Raw genomic sequence first — 24,902 nt, 5'->3', positions numbered from 1 at the left:
CCACCTGGACACCTGGCAAAGTGGCCACACTCTTAGCTCCCCTGTGTTAACAAGGGTGGAACCATTCATAGAGCCAAATGTTTGTGGATTTTAAAAATGAGAACCTTTCACTTTTTTTTAATGCTCCCTCCAGTGGCCGTTCTACAAGCTGCAGTTTTCAGCACTTCTCTGATTCAGAACTGCAAATCCTACAGTATTAGTCAGAATTTAAGTAAACATACGCAATGCGCTCACAGTCAGGCTCGCATTTGTTGTTTTATGGGCAATAACATCCCCGTAACATGAGCTACTAAATCGGTTTAGCCCTGGAACTAGGTATTAGAAGTAGTGACGTTAAACATGAGAAAGAAACTATTCACCAACATGAGTATGCTTAAACCTTGAACTTGCATAATTAGTTGTTTATGTGCTGTTTTCCATCTTAATTAGCACTCGCATTGACATTTACAGGAGTTTTCTCCCTTAGTTTAAGATCTGAGCATGACGTTTTAAATGTTTTTTTCATCGAGTTTTATTAGTTTTTCTGGTAATATTTTTAACTTCACAGTGTTGTGGAGGCATTTACTCCACTGGGCCTCAGTGGCTGTCGTTATTTTAGCAGCGCCTCATCTTCTTGTTCTGTCTTTTCCAACGTGTGTGTGTGTGTGTGTGGTGTGTGCACGTGCCTGTGCACTGTAGGAGATGGATGAGCGTAATTTCCATTGGCCTAGGCACTGCTTTATCACTATAGTGTGTGCACACATTGTTTATACATACACACATGGCCCAAGGCACTACTTTATCACTATAGGAAACAAACAGGGTTTTAAATCAAAAGCAGATTACATTACACCCCTATACATGTCACAGCCAGGCAGGCACACATACACATGGACACACAAATGTTGAAATGGGACTTCACACTCTTTCGTGTTCAGGGCGCATGGACACTTAAGGTGCATGGATTGGAGCCACAGTCACAAACATGCGCTCCAGTGGTGGATGCACCTACGTGTGGACGTTTGGGGTTTTTTTTTTCATTCTTATTGAAATTTTCAGTCAACTCTATACAGGATGTGATTTTACTGTGTTTATAAGCACTGACGCATTTAATGGAAACAGTGAAACATGCACAAAAATAATGAATACGTCCTGCATCCATCTTCCTCGACAGCTGTCCTGTGTCTTTGGTACGTGCTTGGTTATTTCTCTGAACATGTATCCTTTCATCTATTCAGTGAAGTAGTCCCTGTTATTTTTTTTTCTTAAAACCTCTAACCTTGAAGCATTTCAAATAAAAATAAACTCAGCAGATGACCGGTTGAGAAGCAGAAACTTGTATCTCCACACACATACGGGCAAAACTGAGGGCATGTTCATGAAGAGCACAGCCAGATAGCAATCAGAATAACTGGTACAGTTTTTCCGTTGATTATGAAGTTTAATCAGTCTGGAAAGAATTCTTTTTTTTTAACATTTGTTCTTTTATTGCTAAATCTTCTCTGAAGTTGCCATTATCTGCTTCACCTCTGAAACATTACATATAAATTTGGTCTTTGCATTACCGGTCTTAAAGAGTTATTTAAAATGTGCTTTTAGAATCCAAGGCAACCTCGCCACAGCAGATCATCTGCCTCCATCTAACCCTCTCCCTAGCATCATCTTCTGTCACAGCAACCCTCTGGATCCCCTTTTCCTCCTGCCTGGCAGCTCCATATTCAAAATTCTTTGTCCAATATATCCAGTAACCAAATAACACATTTTCAGACAAATCTGGGGGGTTTGGGCAGGTGACAAAAGCCTGGATAAATGAAGAGTTGCCTCAGGAGGGTCGTCAGACAAGTCTTTGCCAAGTTTAGCATGCTATTTTTGGCAAAATAGTCAAATAAATAAATAACTAAAATCCATGAACTCCATGAACATGAATCCATGAACATAAAATCCTTATTTATTCTGAGAAAATATTCTGACATGGAGCATTTGCTTGCTGTTAAACTGGGTACCTAACCAATTGAGTGAGAATAACAAAAAGAGTTTCATTTAATTCTTTTCATCAAGCATCTATTCTTACTTTCCTCACTGCCTGATTTCCCTGTTCCCATTAACAAAAACGTGCTATTATTTTATTTGATTTATTTAAAGGTCACAGATTCGTGCTCTTGGCTCACTGAAATCAAAATAAAGGTTAAGTTAATCACTTAAGTTACAATAATGAAAGATATTACCATTTAAATACTGAACAGATCTTAACCCACATCACTTGAGTAGAAACAAAAATCTGAAAATACATCTGAAAATCTGTGTTTGGAAAGTCAGTGTTTCAGTCGATTATCTGTGTTACCAAGCAGCTTGTGGTAGTAGTGAACTTTCTGCCTCACTGACTGTTAAAACTATCCTCTAAATCAGCGGTTTTTGCGCCACGGACCGGTTTATCCCCGACAACATTTTCACAGACCGGCCTTTAAGGTGTTGCAGATAAATACAACAAAATAAAACTAGTACCGCTACAGAAAAAAAGAAGATTTATTCATAACACACGTGAAACGACCCAGAAAAACAGAGTAAACGACAAAAACGATAACAAACTAACGCTAAAAACCCTGAAAACCATACATTTCACACCTGGACCTCAACTCTCGCGGCCCGGTACCAAACGACTCACGGACCGGTACTGGTCCGTGGTCCGTGGCCCGGGGGTTGGGGACCGCTGCTCTAAATCACATTTACACGAGGAGGAGGCACACTTAACTGTGCGGGATAAATCTCCAATCCCTTATGTGTCTACAGTAAAGCTCTCTGTGCTGCACTATATTCTGTTTCTAATATGAAGTCACTTCTTTGCTTTGCACCGCATGCTTTGCAAAAAATAAATAAAAATATGGCAGGTTTTCATGTAAGATGAAAAGTGGCAGACAGACTTTAGGTTGGATAGAGTCCCATAAACAAGTCTGCATTGAATTCTGCTGGAAAGAAAAAGATTATGAAGGCTGGTTGTAAATACTAAGGCACCTGTTTAACACGGGTAACATGAAAGACATGAAAAAGTAATCGGTTAAAGGGAAGAAAAGAGCTTGTGCAATTATTCCATTCAACATGTTATTATTTGTCATTATGATGCTACAAGTAAAAAAAAACCCCACAGATACTGTTTATTTATCCTCTGAACCATTGTGTGGCATCCAAAAAAACTACACACGTGCTCGTGTGATAATGCACACGCACAGCTGAAACCGCGTTGCGTCGGTAGGTAACTATTGATTAAATACTATCTGTGCCATAAAATCACCATTATCATTACATTCGATTGTCCTCAAATGTGAAGAAACGCACATGCGGTGTATAAATGGACGAGCTGCTTTTGTTGCAGTGATTGTTATGTGTAAGCATTTAATCACGCCTGAACGCTCAAGCACACACAAAACAACTCAGAGAGGTATGCGCACGGATAATTGGAGGAAGCATTTGGCCTATAACCTGATGGCCGTCCTGGAGTGGGAGATAATTGAACTTTTACAACCTCAGGGAACACGTGTGTGGGTGTTTGTGTGTGAGAGAGAGAGCATGTGAAATCCAGAAGTAGAAAAGCTGTTATTTATGTAGATCATTAGACTGAGGGCCTCTCCTGAATTTGAATATTCGTACTAACCTTTATTATTTACCACAGAATTATTATTTGCTTCTTACATGACAACGCGCCATAAATTTCCCAAATTACACTTTAAAAATTGCTTTTGTAACCGTCTATTTGTGCAGCCATGGTAACGGTCACGCTAGGAAAAGTTTAACAGCTGTCGCATTAATGTAAAGCAGAGTTTTACTGTGTCATGTCGTCTTTTTACAAACAGCTTTCATCAAAACAAATTAAAGCAAAGTGCATACAGTTACATATTATAGCTGAAAAATGGGAAGTTGTTCGAAAAGGCTTAGAAAGTCATGTTGCTTTACAGGTTAAAAATAAACTGGCATTTCAGCTGTGGTGACTCTGGATATGATTATTGGAATGGCTGAGTGTCCAGTTACCTGCCTCTCAGCTTCCACTACATTGCTAAAAACCTGTTACTTATTTGTCCCCCAAAATGTCCAAACTCAAAACTTTCATGCCTCGGGCCTTCCCCAAGGGCACATATTCAGTGGTTACAAACGTGACACTGACACTAACCAGGGCTCTCAAAATTTCAAAATCCCTGGTAGCCCTTCGGGCTGCTTGTAACCCAAGCAGTCAACAGCAGTGTAACCCATTGGCCACAAACAAAGCCCAAAATAAAAAATGTCCAAAAGAGGAGCAAATCAAAAGTCCAAAATGACATTAGAAGCAAGGGAATAACAAGGAGAAAAAATCTGGAGCAAAAACAGATGTCTTGACAAAGGGCAAGAAAATTTGACCAATCATGATTGAGATACAAATGAGATGTATGATGAAGGTGAAAGCAGTCAACACAGGTGATAACTACCAGACGGGAACTGAGACTCAAAAGGCTTGAGTCACACAGGCTTAAAAACATGCCTGCAGCCATCTGGCAGCTGATTGTGAGAAGAAACATTTGTATTGGTTTAGTATTGGTAAATTAGTATGGTTGCAAGTGGTTGGAGGTTGCTGGGAGTTGCTTTGTAATCAATTGATTAAGCCCCATTCATGCAGACCTGTACACCAGTCAAAGACCCCTGGTGCACATCTGTCATCTAGCAAATCCAAGTTAGTTGTTACATGAATTTGGTTGCATAAAGGGTGCTGCACCAAAACCTCCTTGCGATTGCTTTAGTTGCTAGCAGGTTGCTTGAAAGATGCTGAATGATTTGCACTCACTCGACTGAGCTGTAATAAAACCTGAAAGAAAGAAAAATGCAAACTGAAAACTGTTTGCATCTCTTTCAAATAAAACTTGCACCTTGTGGAATTAGGTTGTTGCAGCAATTTCTCAACTTTTACTTTGAAGTAGAAAGTTGTCTGTGTCCGGTTTGCACAACTCTGAGAGTAAACGGCAAATGGAAATGCGGCAGTCTGCTGGTGAACAAAGCAATCACAAAGAGGTTTTTGGTTCAGCACCCTCTTTTTAACCGATTTCACCTGGCAACCTCCAGTATCCACTCGGCAACTGATCAGCAAATACACATTTTTCCCTTGAAACTGGAGGTCTTCAGGAGGTTGCTGACGTGTCTCTAGGCATTAGTGCTGACGTTTAGCAAAGAGAATAGACAGAAGGAGGCAAAAACACAGAAAAGTCAGGAACTATCACAAAACTATCAAATTCCCAACCTGAAGTAATTTTAATTTCCTTCAGTCCTGTTATTATTCAGTACTTTGATAGTATAAGAAAAGTGATCTTTGCTTTCAAAATGAAATGCTTGCTTTCACACACCAGTACCCTTAGGATACACATTTCAAATACTTGCACGTACTTTTATTGTGTTTATTGCTGTAAACAAACAGTAAACACCAAGTCACTGCTTCTCAACATGTGAGATGCGTAGCTAAGGTAACAGGCAGCATTATACGGCCAGACCTATTCAGGAATATTCAGACGCTTTTTGCAAAATCATTTTAATTGATTTAAATGTAATAAGCTTCACACTAAAGATTCAAATCTTAGCTTGTGAATGCCTTTGCGTTCCCCGAGGGCTGAGAATAAAAAAGGTGTTTTAGATAAAAGTTATGGGTGCGGTAAATGTACGGAGGAAAAGCCATTCAGAGCTGACTAACTGCTGCCTTCAGAGTGGAGGAGGAATTGCTATTCCCTCGTGAACCACCCTTTGATTCAGTCCACGGCAGAGCAGTCAAGCAGTAAAAACAGATTTTTCTACAAAGAACACTGCTCTGAAAACAATAACCTGCTCTTTTTATCATTACCCACCTCTAGAACCAGCCAGCAGACTGTCTGCCAGGCTAAACTTTTTTTTCTTTTTTAGTTTTCTTAGTTCCTTGTTTACATGATTAATATCTTGCTTCCTTTTTTCTTACTTTTCTTTCATCACTGCTCTGCCAAAAAAAAAAACCCCAGTACTTTTATAAAGGGAGTAGCAAGAGATGGAGCAGAAAGAAACAGAAACTGGAATGACCTCACAGGTCACGTCGAAAGCAACAGTAATACCGTACGTTTTGCAGCTGTAGGCCACACTAAGCTATGATTTTGGGATAAAGACGACTGAATCGGCGTGTGCAGCATGTAATCGTTTAAAAATCAGTGTCATGTAACCTTTACCAGTTTAAAAAAAAAGAAGGAAATGTTTCACCTTGGAGAGATTTTTTATTATATTTTCTGGTGTTGTACTGGTGCCCAACGGCTTTCCTGACACAATTGACTCCTTATTTAGTTTGTCTTATATTACATAGCTAATGATAGAAGGTAAGATTAGAGAGCTTTGGCAGCAGCCTAAATAACGTTTTGGTCTCTCCTCTAATTTGGTTCGTCTCTACCACCAGAACACACTGGGCCGCCTAAATCATTTTAGGTTTTTAATAAGGTGACAGTTTACCGTCACCAGGCAGCTGAGTCAGGGATGTAATTTATAAAATGTTAGAGGAAAGTGTGTGAAAACAATCATAATCTTCTCTGTCAGAGAAGATTTAGTGTTGCTTTGACTGCTCTTGAAGCACATATAATTTTTTTTAAATAATTATATTTTCAGTCACAGCAGCATGTTAATAGCAAAACCTTGAACATACAGTAATTTGCTGTTCAATATTTACAATACCCCAAAAGATAACGGAAAGAGAGAAGAAAAACAAACAAACAAACAAAAAAAACACCAACAACAAACACAAATATAAAAATAAAATGTATAAGGGAGATTCAGTGTACAGCTAACTACGCTAGTGATATAGAGATTTGGTATCCGGTCATGATAAGGTGGTCATTTTAAATGTTTCCATGTACATTAGTAATGGCTGCCATGCCTTAAGAAATTATTGATTGAACCTGTCAGTGTATATCTCATCTTTTTCAAATGCAAAAACCTCATGAGCTCTGCAAGCCACTGTTCATGTGTGGGAGGAGCTTCCTGCTTCCAGGCACCTTGCAACGAGTGAAGCAAAGGAATAGAATTCGAATAGTATTTTGGCAGAATGACGGTTTAAGGTATCACCGCAAAGATAGCCATTAGAGCAGAAGGATCATATTTAACGTTATATATCTCTGAAAAGGTGTTGAATATAGACACCCAGTAGTTATGAGGATTGGGGCATCCCAAAAAAAAGTCCGAAGGAGTGACCCTGTTTCTGCTTTACATCTGTTACACAGGGGGTCAGCTCCCGGATAGAACTTGGCTAACTTTTCCTTGGAGATATGTAATCGGTGTAGGACCTTGAATTGGAGGAGCCCATGCCTGGCGCATGTAGAAGAGGAGAATACCCTATGGAGAAAAAGAAGCACATATAATTATAACACATGCACACACAAGCGCACGATACTTTTACCAACTCACTAGCTCTAGTATTTTGCCGTAAAATACAAAGTAACACAACCAGAAACAAGCTAGTGTGTTTGCATGTGTGAGTTATAAATGGTATGCTCCATAAATGTGCTTCCATTTAAATGTACACTTGTGATCTGAATGTGTGGGTGGGTGTGGAAATGGTTGTTTCAGCTTAGTAGCTCATCGGCTGAAAATGTGCCAACTTGACAAAAACACATGCAGACTTTCTCTACTATTTTATTTCAGATATGATTGGGTATCGTAATGGAAATAAGTCATTATAGAGCAGGAGGCAATCTCGTGTTCGATTGCACACAGATTGAAGCTAATGGTGTCTGTGTGCGTGTGTGCGGATGAGAAATTTTGTGTGCACACACCACATGAATACTGTGTATTTCATTGCGATTATGTGCACACACACAGATGTGCATGTGTCTGTGTGTGTCTGTACAGTACAGTGCACTTTCCAAAGCTGTTGCTTAGAGCGCTTTTCCTTCCACTGCAGCGTTCAGTAAATGTTTTCCCAGAGTACACCACTCTAGCTCAGCCCGCCTGTTTTTGGTCACACTCAGCAACTTTACTAATGAGTTGACTAACATGTTTAGGCAAATTTCTTCTCCTCCCTCCTTCTTGTTTCACACGTCTCTTGACTTGTTTTTATTCTCTCTATTAATGTATTTCTTATGAGATCTGTTGGTGACAGTATCAAGTATCAACAGTGACTCACCTCAGTTGGAGTTTTATCCTAATTTTTATGTTTTTATGCCCCGTTTACATGACGATTTCAAGCACCATTATATTTGTGAGTTCCTTCTGCTTTTGCTCATCACCGGTGTGGGAATCATGGATTCCTCTGCATCTCAGCCAGTCGCTTCTGTGGGGAATTGCTGCCGGGCATCCAAGATATTTGGTGTGCAGGAGATGTGTCGGTGTGTGGGAGAGGTTTGTGAAACAGGGCCGCTGTTGGATGCCTCTTCCACAGTTATGCTCACCGGTGTTCAGTTACTCTGCAAGTTGATGAGCTCTGGGCAAGTGGCAAGTTTCTAATCCAGTGTAACAGCCCCTGTGTCCTTGCTTTAACAAAAACTTTACTTCGGAACAAGACTGATTCCGAGTTGGAAGTTGATGGCTTTGGGAAACGCTTTCTCTTGGTCAGAGACTCTTCAGAAACTAGTAAATCACTCAGTGGAGGCTTGTGTCTCTATGGCAATAAAAACTGGTGCAACACTGATTATCAGGGAGACTATGCACAGCTGAAATTGAACTCATGTTTGTATCCCTGCGACCCTTTTGTATATATTCAGCTGAAAGCCAGGGTTGACACCAATTATTCAACTTTTTTTTTTTTTGCATGATTTTAATTGCATCAAACCATTAAAATCTTAAGTAACTTTAACAGTACATTTCTTGTCCAACACAACTCTCAATCTGTCTGAATCTTTGCTACTGATTTGTAAAGGGGAATTAAAATCCTATCATAAAGCTCCACTCTGCACGTCCTGCAAATCGCCCCTAAACGAACTTGTTTGAAAGTGCCTGTGTTGGCCTGGAATAACAGAGAACTGTCTGCATACATTATATCTTGTGAAGATTTATCATTTATCCAAATAATAAATCATGGATCTTCTAATCTGTTAAAGCCTCAATTATTCAGTGAAATGTAAGTTTGAACCAAGGGCATGTGGATAAATACAGGGAGGCACAGAAGAAGGTTGAAGAAGAACTCAAGCTTGGTAAATACAGTTATAAAGATATAATCATTGATGAGGATAGAGTCTAAGAACATCTTTAATATTCATTTTAACATCATCATTTTAGTAGAAAGCAGTCGGTTTTTCAAAATGTAGCTCTCGGAAAAGATGTTTGCAGGTTACCATGTGAATTCTTTTCCAGGGGGATCAAGGACAGGAAAGCCTGAATGCTTATGAACTGTGCTGCACAACTAGACGGTATAGTTTGTTTTCTTTTTTACACTCCAAATTCATGTAATGATCACAGGCCTGTGGCACTTATATCTCCTCCAATAAAGAAATTGTTTAAAGAGATTACTAAGTATGACTCTGGCACACTTAGAAGATGCACAGACTTGTTTTGAATATTTTCTTCCTCCACTTTTAATTGCATTCAACTCCACATCTTATCAGGGAGACTTGAGAGGATTCATTACATTGATCCTTGATCTCTCTCCCTCACTCTCGATTTTCGAATTGTTTCTCCTACCCTCAAACTTTCAAGCTGCCACTTTAATCTGTCTTCATCTGTTATAGCTTCCGCTCCTCTCTTTCCTTTCTCTCATTCTCCATCTGCAGTTGGCTGTTTTATGCTTGTTTAAACAGAGATGGACTCCTGGGGTGTGTGTTTATGTGTGCACTTGCATTACTCATGTTGTGGTGGCGTAAGTCTGGAACATTGTGGTAACTCGTCTTCCTCTTAGAGAACAAAACAAATCCCTCATGTAAATCTGTCATTAATCTCTAGGGCGAAGACTTGGTATAAAGCTTAGCAAGTAGTGGTTGCGGTAAAGGGTTAGTAACTCTCTTAAATAAGACTAGTATTATACTGGCTTGCAAATGAGCACATAGTTTGTTTCAACCCAGAAATCACTTTAGACAGTCACATTGTTGGGACATGTGCTCCTCATGCATACAAATAAAAGAATAAAAAATTGAGAAAAATATGCAAAAGTGTGAATTTAAAAATGAGTATCATGGCTGTTATCATATCATCACTATATATTATTATATTTTACATTTGTTTTTTTCCTTTTCTTTGCAAAGAAGACCATGAAATATAGCCGTACACCCACATACTATCTAAACATTAACCTGCCCTGCTCTCTTATATTAGCTAGACCTTCCTAATAGCAGGTTGGCCCACTTTTTTCTTTCCGAACTGCTGTAATTCTCTGTGGCACAGATACAACAAGGTGCTAGAAACATTCTGAATTCTAGTGTTAGTTTCATGTTCTTAGTTGATCCTCTGCTGCTGTAGCCCACCTCCCTTGAGTTTTGACATTTTGCTGGCTCAGAGAAGCTCTTGCATAACTTGGTAGTATTAAGTGGTTATTTGATTTACTGCTGTCTTCCTATCAGCTTGAAGGAGTTTGGCCGTTCTGCTCTGTCGTCTGACATAAACAATGCGTTTTCACTCAGAGAACTGCCGCTCACGGGATGTTTTAGATGTATACTCAGACCAGCATGTCTGGCACCAACAGCCACACCAGGTTAGAGACATTATACACAGTATACCTTTGTTAGTGCAACTACAAAATAAAGAAGAAAGAAAACCAAGGGAGAGAAACTATCACTTATTTTTCAACACGCAAATCCAGCAAAACTGTCTAACTTTGTTTGAACACAGAACAAGTTAAGCAGTCAGATTTAGTGACAGCAGTCAGGCAGAAATAATCACTGCATGTAACCTAAAATAAAGCTAATGAAGCTGAATACACGCATGGAGCTGCAGATGTAACGCTGTGCACTCTGATCATAACTGATTAAACTGCACTGTCAGTTTTGCAGTCACCACTGGAGCCGGACATCAACTAGTACTGTGGCTCAAACTCGGACTTTAAGCTATAACATAATGTTGCTCCTCCATGGTGATTTCTGCCTGCAGTGTCAGAACACAGCTGACAGACTTTTGGCATACAGTGTACTCTGTAGTTGTAGCTGCTGGTGCACACAGTTGACTACTTCTGAGGTAACCTCACACTGACACCAGCTACACTGTACTGCAGTCCTGTGTATTTTTGATAAAATCTGAATTGATTTTATCTGAACAATAAAAAAAATAAAATCTAAAAAACAACACAATGCAAAAGCCTGCCTAAGATGAAATTTTATTGATTTTTATAAAAAGCACTTTAGGGGATACTTGTGTATACTTGAGGAGATGGAAGTCAGTCCTGTTTAAGAGCTGTTAAAAATTCTTGTCTGACAGAATCTGGTCTGAAAAAACTATTCAAGTGGATGAGAATCATTTCACAAAAGGAAGATCCAAGACTTTCCTTTTCTGCAGAGGATAAGCTCATTAGAGTCACCAGAGATCCCCAATTAATGACACCTCAGATTAGAGCTCACATCAATGCATCCCAGAGTTCAAGTAGCAGACGCTTCTCAGCATCAACTAATCAGGCTTTCATGGATAAATTGCTGCAAAGAAGTCACTTCTGAAGGTTATTAGTTGAAAAACCAAACTGCTTTGGTTCAGAAAATTTGGATTGGTTAGGCAATACAATGAGTTTGTGCAAACGCTGGCTACTTTAAAGAATTTTTTAACTTCATTTAAAAAAAGTTAAAGTTTATTATTTCATAATTTCAATTTTCAGTGTGGTAAAACCACTAAACGAGCGGAGGTGCCCAGACATTTGACTGTTTCTCTATGTGCATGCAACAGTGTCACAATGAGGAAAAAGATGTGTAGCGCTGTTTCTCCCCCGTCATATTTCCACTGAGTTTGTCTGCCTGTCTATTGAGAGATGAAAGAACCATGATTAGGTCATAAATACTTTATCAAAGCATCGATAGTCCGTACACACACACACACACGCACGCATACACACAAATGCACAGAAGGCACTCAGATACGGCCTTTGATTGGGTCTGATGGCCTTTGTAGTAGTCCCCAGAGTGACAGTAATTGAACCGATTCCAATGACATTAGAGACATAAACCACCCAGTCACAAGTTTTTTGAGGCAACATGACAGGAGAAAGCAAACCAATGCAATGCCTCGATGTGAAATGACAGGACCTCCCACTCTCCACCATCCCAGCCTCCCCCACCCATCCACTTAGAGATGTGCTATCCGTATACGTTTCCAAAATGTCACTGGAATCATTTTGATCTGCCCCTCCTGCCTGAATACTTAATGTTGCACAGAAATTCACAGTGGAGTCCTGCAGCTGACTGTAATTTAAAGTAGTTGTACAGGTTAGTCTTTATATCTCAAAAGGTTGCATGTGCTGGACTAGTGATGCCATTCTTGGGTTTTACCTTTGAAAGGTTTTTAATATTTTGAGGTTTAGTTATAGAACCAGATTCACCTGGAAGTTAAGCCATTGACTGAAAAAATGGTTTTATATCTTAAAAGAGTTGAATGGATTTGTGAATTGCATGTGTGATCTGACTAAAAGAATAGTCACTTGGAAATAGATGCAAATTAACTTTACTTCAGTGGCGTAATTACTTATCTCTGAATATGTGTGTCTTTGCGAGCGCTATTCATTACCTTACTGGTAGGCTCCTAAAATATGGAATCTAGAATTTGTGCACACACACAGACTGTGACATCTTTGATCTTATTTTCTATTTTCCACATCACTAACCACACCCTTCTTCCACACTCATCTGTCTACGCTTCTGTTTCTTTCTCACATTTATAATTTCTCCAGGTTTCATGATCCAAAACGAATCAACAGAAATGTTTCGACAGTAAGAGAAATAAATGGTCAAACAAATAAATGGATGCAGATTGAGATTTTCTGCACCCTTTTGCCACAGACACAGAGACAATTCCCTAAAAGATATTAAACAAAAGTAACCAACTTTAATTTGGAAGAAAACGCCACGGGGCAAAATCTATGCTTTGGTAATTGTGTAATTCTCCACAGTGGGTATGCCAATATCTGAATCCTACCAGGCCTCTAATCCCCATTAAGAGCTCCTTTCAATTCATTTTCTGAAATACAATTCATTTGCTTCAGATAGAAAGTAGCCCTGTAGACACTGTAACATCTCTCAGTGTTTCATCTCCCCCAAACTGGGTCCTCCTCACACACACTCGACCACAATGTCAACTCATATCAACCCGCACTCACTCACAGCTGTAAATGGGTCTCATTATTATCAGTAAGGACATAAATAAGCAGGTAAATTGTGGGAGTCCCTCACCATCTCTCAGAGTGATACAATCATCACCATGGTTACTGATAGACAGTGTGTATGCATAGCCGTGTAGTCACAGTACCTGCTGTTCCTTTGCATATGAATAACATCTCTAAAGCTAATAATATTTCCTCTAGGCAGTTAGAAAAGCTAGAAATAATTATTAAAATAGAATTTAATTTGTGTTATTATTACTGGTTAGTCCTTATGTTACACAGTGATGGATTACTGTGTTGAAGTGAAGACCTAAATGCAGGATGCAGGGGGCAGGGAGCTGAAGCTGAGCTGAAGTGAGCTTTATTGTTGATACAAAGTCCAAGGAATGAGGGGAAAAACACAGTATCCGGAATCCTGAGGGACTAGGACTAATGCAGGGCTGCACACAGAAAACATTCATGGGAAAGTAACGGGTATGTTCACTGATGACACAAAAAGACAAAAAGCATTAGTTTATATAAATGAAGACAGTCAGGATATTCATAACACATGAAGTAACTAAAATGCATACCATGTATCCTTCAAAGTAAAACTAAAAGTATTACAGACATGAATATTAAGGCTTTACAAGATGTCAGACTACAGAACATAGGGCACACAGGACATTAATCCTGAAATGAGAGAGATGGAGGATAGAAGAGAGAAACACTGAGGGAAGTAAAGGCTACATCTAACAGAAATCTAAATAATAACCTAAACATGGAATTGCAAACCTGAAAATCATCACTAAAATAGTAATAAAGGGAAAACTAAAATAAAGGAGTCAGTGAACTAAACATAAACAGATTTTTCTGCTAGGGAAAAAGTAACCAAAACAGAAATGCAACAAAACAAAACTCAAACTTCAAACTCAAATATAGCAATAAAAACAAGCTCACATATATAAACCTGGTAATTGAAACTCAAATACACAGAAAGTCCTGTGACCATGACACTTTAAGGTGTCATATAAGAGAGCAAAGATGTTCCATCGATCCTCATGTACCACTGAACCAGGTCCAGGCAGTCTAAACAGAGCTGCATCCTCCCTCTCCTCGTCCACCGCCTCCTTCCAGGGTGGTACTGATGTGTCCGACCAGTCAGGAGAGACAGTCCACTGTGTCCTGCTCTGCTTTGAGTTCTTGTACTGTTAGAATATGTCTGAAGCATCGTGCTTGAAAGACATCTTAGAGAGATTCTAGACAGGTTCTTGAACCACCTGAATTGGCTCCTTTCCACACTAAGGAGCTGTGGTTTTACTGTGAGCACCTCCCAAATGACTGAGCTCCCCATCCCATCTGAAAGGCTGAGCCTAAACACTCTTTAAAAGAAGCTCATTTCCACAGCTTACCTGCAGGATCTCATTCTTTCAGCCACACAGCTCTGCTCGCGGCAATAGGCGATTGTAGGAATGCAGATCGACCGGTAAATCAGCAGCTTTGTCTTCTCACTCAGTGCTCTCTCCACTGCAACAGACTTCCACAGTGTCACTGCCGACACCAGATCGATGCTTATGTCAGGCTCCAGCTCTGTGCCTCACCCACTCTCTCACGGCTCAAGATGATATATTTAATTTGCCCAATGAACTTCAAAGCAGATATTCAGAAAAGTCTGTAAATGCTGACAATTGAAAAGATGCTACGAGTTTTGGGATGATCTTCCGCTAGTGGTGTATCAATTAAATGATTAATTTCAACGCTATATAATTAAAACCAGCAAATACATTTTGCAAGATCTAAATCTTTATATTTGAGAGGTAGCAGAGTACCAGCAGCGTTTCACATTTCAGACTGAAGAACTGTTTGTTGAGACTAAAGAACATGTTATAGTGACAGTTACACTGAATGTTTCAGTTTCCTGACTCAGATCTCTTTCTTTCTGATAATAGCTTCTGCATCTGTAGAAGAGTAAGAGAACAAGGAAAGAGGCAGAGAGTCTGAGAATCAGAGGAGGTCGATTTTTGGAAAAGGCAGGACTTGATTCTTAAGCTTGTGTGTACGTGTTGCTGTTTGGGATGCAAAAGATGTCCAATAGCCGCTGCTGCAGATGTGGCTTTTCTCCAAGATTGATTGTTTCCCTCAGGGAGGGAGATGGTGAGTGTAAGACAGAGAAAGATTTATGCCCAGCTCAGTGCCCTACTACTGTTTGTTTAAATGTTCTTCCCTCTATCTCTGCTGTCAGTAACCGGTGTTGCCTTTTCCTAATAAGGTGAAAACGGCAAGGTACTCAAATACCCTCTTTCTGTTAGAAGACAGGATGACACTTACATTTGCTTTTACCCTCTCTTACTCATAGGTTTACGTATGTGATCTGTTTAATGCTACTGTCATACTCAAGAAAACTGTGGTTGTAGACCACAGCACAACCAAAATTATGATGTTGCCTTTGACATGGTTGCTTTGAAAACAGGGACCAAGGTCTGTTAACACTCACAGTCGGTTTCCATTTTCAGAGTGCCTTTGGTGCATCAAGATAAAACCGCACTAAGATAGTCTGCTATCAGGTTTTGACTTAATGTGGTGAAGCTGGCAATTGCATGCAATCTGTTTATGATAATACTGCAACTATAAATGTGATAACTCTGTGAAAATCGCAAATCTGTAGCAGTCTACATACAAAAATTCCCATGAAGTTTTTACATTCAGAATTCAGAAAGTTCAGAAAGTCAAACACAAATTCAGAAAGTGCTCCTCAAGTAGTTACATAGTTGCTGCACAATGACAGTTTAACTTCAAAATTAGGTTTGCAAACCTTCCCCAATCTGTCACTGATTCCAGTCAATCTGACAGCGATCGTTTGAGGACAGGTCACCTACCACCAGGTGACCCGTGCAGTCAACTTGTGATTGAAAGTGCTAAACCAGAGGTTGAGGGTGTTGTACACTCAACCTTTGGACAACCTGGTCTCACAACTGCTTGCAGATGGTTGCCAAATAAGAAAAAAGTTTCACCAAGCAACCACCAATTTTTCCTAGTCACAAAGAGGTTGCTGTCCTTTTGCATTGACATTAAATGAATAGTCAAACCCAGATAAAGCTCTGAGCCTCGTGTGAACGGATATGAAATTGTTAGTTTCTGAATGAGTTTTAAGGGAATGGTGTTTGGAAGTTTTTCTAGCAAAAATGACAAACACTTTCTGGTTCCAGCTCCACAAACAGCAAACTTTGTTGCTCTGTTTACATCACTGTAAACTGAATATCCTTGGATTTTGGACAAAGTGCGCTGTGTTTATGTGATTTTGGGGTTTGGGTGTTTTTTTTTTACTGGACAGCATGATATGATATGTCATAGAGTAGAGGAATAATGAGAAAAATAACTTCATCAATAACCAGAGTCTTAGTTGCTGTCCTGGTGGTTTATTTTATGAATGGGGTATGTGTGTGTGTTTGGAATAATGGGCTTTTTTGGTTACACACATAAACACCATTGTTTAGCAAAAAGCATTACATATTGCACTATTTTCTACACATGCATTTGCCAACTATTGTGAATAAGAACAAAGAAACCAAAGCCAAGAGGACTATTATTTTCTTATATGCACTGTTTAATTCATTAAATGAAAATCTAATGAAAGTATGTAACTGTTGTTCTCTCTTGATGTATTGGAATTCATACAGAACATGTGGCTCTGCTGTAAGATGCATCTGTACTCTGTGCTTTACAGTGCAGATGATAAATGTGTGCGAATAACAATACTGTGTGTGAGATGATGAAAGAACAATTTGTGTGTTGTGTGTGTGTGAAAGAGAGGAGTGAGGGAGGAAGATTTAGAGCAGGATTTTTCATTTTGTGGTGAATCCATTGAGTAAAAACCATCATTTCCCACGAGGCCTGACTCTAATGGTGTTTATTACAACTGCAGATTCAAATCGAATCAATTTGACGTGTTGACTGGTTTGAATATCAGTAGGATGGGAACCATCTGTCTGGGGCTCACTTTAAATTTCACCCTCCCTCCCTGCACATCTCTACTTCCCTTTAATTTTCCCTAGTCCTAATATTACCAATGTTAGACTTATTTATCTGCTTTGTGCACAGAGTAGAGAAACAAACCTAACTCACACAAATGCACCACGACCACCAACACATGCACAAACACACTTGTTTACCAGCACCGGCTCAGTAATTGACACATCAAAGACAGCTGTGCTGATTTTCTGTTTTTTAGCTTTCAGTTCGTTGCTAACTTCTTTTGTTTTAGAGTGTTTATTAGTGTTTTCTCCCTCATCAACTGTGTCTTTCTCTTTTAAACAACTTCTTCAGGCATGTTATTATTCAAACCATGTCTGCGCCAACTCTGCTAGCTGAAAGAAACAAACCATCCCTCTCCCTAGTTTGAAATTTCTCCTCTGTCGCCTGAAAGCCTTGGCCTGTTAATTCATTTGTTCTGACATACGTCCTTTATATCATGCAGACCACCCCAGTGCATTGTGAGAGGTTTATATACACAAGTGCTAAAGCATATCCTGAGCTGTCCAAAATTTCATACTAAAGTAATATTTAGTGTGCAGAGATTTTTTTTTTTTGTGCGTCTGAAACTTGTATATATACCCAATAGTATGCGAGGTGGGGAATAATATGGTATACCAGCAGTGGACACCACACCAGCATAAACATCACCCCACAGAAGATATCAGAGGCTGAATCAGACATTATGATTTCCTGGAAGAAAACAAAGCCCAGAATAATAACAGGACTACAGGGTTTCTTATGCCTTTCAAAATGGGCCTTTGGGGGGGGGGGGGGGGGGGATTCTGCATATAAACACACACATATATAACCTCCTAGGACCTGGCGTCGACATATGTGGACATCACATTTTGGGTTGTCTAGACCAAAATACTAAATTTGGCTCTACAAGGGCCTGATATCCACTTACGAGGAAATTATACTGCCACTGTTCTACCAAAATTTAAAACGTATGTCCTTATGTGTGGATCCTATTTTTCCCAGAAACAAAAATCAGGTAGAAAAAAAATCTGGTAATTCTTTGTTTTTACATTCATCAGGTTCCAATCAGTCCCAACTGGCAAAGAGAAATTAAAAATGCATGCCATGAAAGAGTTTGGGTCTTAGGAGGTTAAGTCAGTGTTACCTTAGTTGTCAAAAGTGGGGGGTTTCTGTAAAGGCCATTTAACAAACCCAAAAGATTATAATTGATTAATTAAATCCAACTTTAACTGGTCAAAAAGTGTTTTTTATGGAGAAAAAAAATTCCTCCACTTACATGCTACCATCCACATATTACCAAGCTCAAAATGACCATCGTAATGTAATTATATGTTTCTTATGCTAAGTTTTGCATTTCAGATACAAAGTATAACTGGGGCTGAAAACATGAGATTTGCTGATGCAGATGCAAAATCTCATGTTGCCTTCCATGCATACATTTACTTAACCTTTTATCCAGTTGGGGTAACAGGGGGCTTGAGCCTGTCTCAGTCATCATAGGGGAAGTGGGCAAGTACATCCTGGATAGGTCTGTCACAGGGCTAACACAAAGAGACAAACCATTCACCCTCACGTTCACATCTGTGGTCGATTTAGAATCACCGGTTAGCCTAACATCCGTATCATTGGGCTGGATTACCCAGAGAGAGCCTCACTGCCTCCTTCAAAGTTGTCTCTTTGTGAGACACTGTACCACTTCTAGTCCTTCTGCTAAGGTTTTATCACAGTTTGCAACGATGTATCTGTTTACTATGTCAATATGATGACCTTTTATGTTGAATGTTGAATTTGGAAAGAGGACGAAGTCACGGGTAGCCAAATACAGTGAGTAGCGCTGGTGCTAAGTGAGGATTTTGTTGGTGTGGCCAGAAACTCCTGTGCAATGTGTTGTGAGAGTGTATGATGGAACAATGAAATATGGCATAGCTCAGGTCATCACGGCAGAATCTGCTGACAGTCCAACCCTGGAGTCGACTTCACCGTGCACAATCCCATAAATGTCAAAAAAATAGAGCGCCAGCTATTGACTTGATGGATCATCTTGGAGGTTGCACACTCAGGTTCTTCCACTGAAAAATAAGAGTTTTAATAATCTGAGTTGTAGCTGAAGATCTATGTCTCATCACCAGTGATGATACTCGACATTGAATTTGGGTCAGTTTGACATAGCTGTGATTCTGAAGTTTAACGTACACAAGAAAGTGGTCGTGACCAGGGAGTGAGCTCAGCTGTAGAACTTTATGATCACTTTTTTGATCATATCTTTCTCAGAATTTCTAAAATTGTTAATAATCAACAATTTAACACCGTAGAGTCGTGCTGCTTTCGTGGGAAAAAAGTGTATCACTACTATTGTTGGTAGAAAAGTTCCTCTGATTTCCTAGTAGCACTGGGGTTTAATTGTATTTACTGACAGAGGTAACTGTTATTATTTTTATTATAATTGCATTTTTTTGTCACAGACATGTGGGGAAACAAAATTATTTCATTCGCTACACGAAATATTATGTACAGATCAACATTTGAAACAAAGTGTTTCTCTCTAAGCATGTCTTATTATTTCAAAACTATTTTGTTTTTCATTAAAAAAAAAAAGACTTTTACTGGCTCAGAAATAACCAGGCGGTAATTTTACACAATCGCATAGCATGTCATGTTTCAGTGCCGCTGGAGTTTTGCAGGTGTCAAAGCTATGTAGAGGTGTTCAGAACATAGGATGAAAGGTATTGTTCATTTCCTGAAGCAATTTAACAAATAATCACTCACTCTTTTGTCTCCACATCTTCACCCTCTCCTTTAGGTGACGTGTAATTGCTTCACCATCAGTGATGGGGAGCTGCAGGAGATTGGAGTTGGCCTGTATCCAAGGTAACAAAGGGCAGCGTGGAGAGCATGCACATCTAAAAAGCATCATTAATTTCAATCTTGCTCGTAATCTTTGTTAGATGCCACTCTTACTTATAAAAAAGCCACAAAATTTAAAAGCTGCGTAGACTTACCTGCCCGATCACTGCGCCCTAACCAACCCCACCTGTCCTTGCACCTGCTCGCTTTTAAAGCCCTGCCTGCGCTTCTCGATGTTTTCCTGACAGTTCTTTGAAGTAGCAGGAAAAAGGGGGGACTCAAGGGAGTCAATTTTTGCTGTAAGGCAAAAACCTGAAAATGAATGTTGACTGTATATATTATAATGCTGTTAGGGGAAGACAGACGGAAAAGGAAAGCTGGAATTCATAGAGAAATGCTAGGTTTGGCTCCCAACTGATGTGGGATTGATAATGTGTTTGTTGTGTAGAATAGGGGGCACATTATTCGTGCAATGTAAGTAATTAGTGTTAATTTCTGTAGTTTGAGTAGATTTCGTTGTGTGACTGTAACATTAACCAGTCATAAAGTGTGTAAGTACTAGGGGTGCAACGATACACAAAATTCACGGTTCGGTTCGGTTCGGTTCGATACTTTGGTGTCACGGTTCAATATTTTTTCGATACAAAAAAATGTTCATGCCTTTTTAATTTGTCATTTATTAAAATTATAAATATATATTTTAACTCAAAAGTACAGTTTTTAAATTTAATGTTGCTGAAACAAAAGTAATTAAAAAAATAAATATCTCTCAGGGCTCTCAAAATTTCAAAATCCCTGGTAGCCCTTCGGGCAGGGACTCTTCAGTTTTTGGTAGCCCAAAATAAATCTAAGTAGCCCGAATAAAAAAAGAGAGCAATTTTTTGATTGATGTTTTGTTTCCTGTTTTGTTTCCTTTACAATATTATACATTAAAGTATAATATTGTAAAGGAAACAAAACATTAATCAAAAAATTGTTGAAAAACAAATTACAACATTGTATAAAAATTACAATCATCAACTCAAATACTTGGTTCTAATTGAACAGAAATTTCTATGAACTTGTAAGAACTGTGTAGGACATGAATCAGTCTGTGTCAGATCCTGAATTTGAAATTTCCACTGAAGTCACGGGTAAGAGACAAGTGGAACCAAGATCGAGGGCATTTGCTTTTTGAAGTTTGCAAAGACTGCTAAATTTTGCCAGTGGTAGTTCACTCTTTGCAACATAGTACGCTGTTCTAAACAGATTTTTCAGGTTTATTTTTAGTATGTTATTTGCAATTGGTGTTTGTTCTGGGAAAGATATTGCAGACTGAGCAATAATGCATTTCTTGCATTTCTCATGGGTTCTAATGGGGGCCTTTCTTAAAATGACTGGTCCCAGTAACAAAGGCGCTTGTCGACTCAGAAATCGAGAGAAAACCAACAACACACCCGGCAGAACATTATGTTATTTACAGGGGTGCACATAAGTGGTCCGCATGTGCGCATTCACTGTCAAAATAAAAGACGCGCACCAGATAAGAAGTTGCAACGCGCGTTTGCGTCCATATAAAAGGCAGTGTTTTTGTCCGCTAGAGTGGGATTTTCACGGCACATTCCGCACCACATCTCTGTGCGTTCATCATTTGTTTGAAGCCAGCTCACCTCCTGCAAACACTTTTCAAATTCAAATTCAAATTCAAATTTTATTTGTCACGTACACAGTCATACACAGTACGATATGTAGTGAAATGCTTGGACAACTGCTCGTGACCTAAAGAGAACAAAAAAAGGAAAAGGCTATGAATAAGATAGGAAATAAATATGAAAAATTAAAAAGGGTAAATTTAACTAGGAAGGAATAAAATATAAATTAAGGTTAAAAATGAAATAACTGTACAACACAAATTAGAATGAAGGGTAAATTTAACTGGGAAGAATAAGATAAAGATAAATATATAAATTAAAGTTGAAAATAAAATAACTGTACAACAAAATACACAATACACAATATAGAACTATATAAGAATGTATGAAGAAATCTAAATATAAATAAATATATACACAATAACAGCAGCTGTACAAGTATTAACCGGAAATGAAGAATATAGTGACCAGTGTTGTGCAAAACCAAAGTCCAGAAAGTCCAGTGTGTGTGTAAGAACCATATGTGTGGGTCAGTACTGTGTGGTGGTGTGATTGAGAGACCGTATCGCCTGCGGGAAGAAGCTCCTCCTCAGTCTCTCTGTGTTGGTCTTCAGGGAGCGGAATCGCTTTCCTGACCTCAACAGAGAGAACAGTCTGTTGTTGGGATGGCTGAGGTCCTTCACGATCTTCCTGGCCTTGGTCCAGCACCGCCTGCTGTAGATTGAGTGCAGGTCAGGGAGCTCGGAGCGGATGGTGCGCTCAGCTGACCGCACAACCCTCTGTAGAGCTCGTCTGTCCTGCATGGTGCTGTTCCCGAACCAGGTTAAGATGTTTCCCGCCAGGATGCTCTCTATGGTGCACGAGTAAAAGTTCCTGAGCACCTTGGAGGGCAGTTGGAAGTCTCTCAAGCGTCTGAGGTGGTAGAGACGCTGTCGGGCCTTTTTCACCACGGTGTTGATGTGACAGGACCATGACAGGTCCTGCGTGATGTGAACTCCGAGGTATTTGAAGCTGTCCACTCTCTCCACTGGGCACTCGTTGATGACAGGGGTCTGGTAGTTCCTCTCCTGCTTAGTGCTGAAGTCCACTATCAGCTCCTTTGTCTTACTGACGTTTAGAAGGAGGTTGTTCCTCTGGCACCAGTTCTCCAGATTCCTAATCTCCTTCAGGTAGGCCGTCTCGTTGTTATCAGAGATCAGGCCCACCACGACGGTGGTGGGCCTGGTGGTGGGCCTGTATTTTCCGAGAATACGTGCTTCTTTTGTGGTTCGGACTCCTTCTGACATTTGTTTGGAGGTGGAGGAACACCAAAGTAATTGCTTAAAGGAGCTTCTTCGACATCTTTAAGAGTTCTAAACAAATGTCTGTCCTCCTCCAGAAAATCTTATGTATGCAAACACGCGTTGCAACTTCATATCTTGTGCGCGTTTTTTTAAAATTTTTATTTTGACTGCGAATGCGCACCTGCGGACCACTTATGTGCAGCCCCGGTTATATAGCTCGTCATATTGCAGCCACAGAAATTCTTTTGTCCATGAAACCATAAAGCTGCACTTTCTTTTTGCCTTATAGTCTGATTTGTCATAACTTTTCCGTTTTGTGGTAAGCTTTTCTTTGGCTGTCACTTCTTCACCCTGACCTGTCTTATTTGGCTCAGCAGAACTAAAATATAGATCCTGCTGCTTTTACACACACTCACATAACGGTCAGTGATTCTCTGCGCGATCAACCTCTCATATGTTTAAGCTTGCTGCGGGAGATTTCACTTGTCATGTTTGCATAGTAAGCTAACGATTGATAAGACGATGTCAGAGGAATTGGTGCGCAAATTATCATCACTCACCAATCAGTGCTGTCGCTCTCTATACACAGTTCGCGCGATTGCAAAGTGAAAGCAAAAAACAAGCGCAAATTCAAACGCGATTTCAATATGTCACATATTGACAGTGGCTCACCGATGCCAATGACATAATTACCCAGCTACATTTCCGAAAGAATGCAAAAGCATTGACATATATTTTTCCTTCCTACAATAGCCCGACGGGCAGGGCAGAGATAGATTTTGGTAGCCCGACTGGAAAAATCGCTAGCCCCGGGACGTCGGGCTAGCGATTTTGCGAGCCCTGTATCTGATTGAGGAATCACTCATCTTTGGAAAAGAGAGTTTATTACAGAGAAATGGCTCTTTCCAAAATAAAAGCTATACTATACGCTTCTTCTGGGCTATATTCTCAGCAGCATATTGTAGCGGGTCAGGGCTGTTCGGGGTTCTGTTTGTACAGTTATGTTTTGTTTATGTTGCCATAGTGACGGGTGACGCCCTCTCGCTGCGACGGTGTGTCCTTCCGGGGTCAGAGGGCGCCCTGTGTGTTGTTGTTGTTGTTGTTGTTGCTGCTATGCGGTTGCTGCGCTGAGCAGTTAGCTAGCGGCAGTGTTCTTCTGCAGATGTCAATAAACGGCTGTGCTCCTTGGCTAGCTCACGGGAAGCAAGACCAAACGACACCTCCGTCTCCTCCTTGTCTGAGCTCGCCACATTGGTGTCAGAAGTGGGATGATGGTGGCACCCCATGTTCTGACCCGAGTGACTTTCCCCCCGGTCGTGACCGGCCGGTGCGCCAAAAGAAGGCACCTGGACATTTGCAGGACTTTGTGTGGGGTAGTGGGGTCGTCAGGGATGACTGACCCCTTAGGTGGGGGCTATGTAGCGGGTAAGGGCTGTTCGGGGTTCTGTTTGTACAGTTATGTTTTGTTTATGTTGCCATAGTGACGGGTGACGCCCTCTCGCTGCGACGGTGTGTCCTTCCGGGGTCAGAGGGCGCCCTGTGTGTTGTTGTTGTTGTTGCTGTGCGGTTGCCGCGCTGAGCAGTTAGCTAGCGGCAGTGTTCTTCTGCAGATGTCAATAAACGGCTGTGCTCCCTGGCTAGCTCACGGGAAGCAAGACCAAACAACACCTCCGTCTCCTCCTTGTCTGAGCTCGCCACAATATTAAACATATCAGGTCCCCATAAGGAGAATCATGTGCTAACGGCTGTCTAAATGACTCGGGTAAAGTTTGTAGCATGCATGCTTGTTGTTTTTGTCTGCTTCCACTTGTCTTTGCACTAGGATGATGTCGGTGTAAATGTGCAGTCATATTCGTTGTGTTCCCACTAGTGCTGTCAGTGTTAATCTCGTTGAAATGACGTTAACGCCACAACACGGCAAATCTCCGTTAACGATCTACC

At 40.1% G+C, this 24,902-nt stretch overlaps 1 protein-coding gene across 1 annotated transcript in view; it reads left to right on the top strand.

The window, feature by feature from the left end:
* Positions 1-24,902, top strand: part of smyd3 (SET and MYND domain containing 3) — a 114,335-nt gene that overhangs the window by 61,924 nt on the left and 27,509 nt on the right. The window contains exon 6 of the mRNA XM_085396506.1: positions 20,004-20,071. Coding sequence (XP_085252632.1) covers positions 20,004-20,071 — 68 coding nt within the window. The remainder of the gene's footprint in view (positions 1-20,003; positions 20,072-24,902) is intronic.

This window comes from Rhamphochromis longiceps, linkage group LG1 (genome assembly GCF_057381845.1).
Source record: "Rhamphochromis longiceps isolate RC_006_pf linkage group LG1, R_longiceps_female_GT1.1, whole genome shotgun sequence".
NCBI lineage: Eukaryota > Metazoa > Chordata > Actinopteri > Cichliformes > Cichlidae > Rhamphochromis > Rhamphochromis longiceps.
Note: the sequence above shows the minus strand (reverse complement) of the source record. Positions and strands in the feature narration are given on the sequence as shown.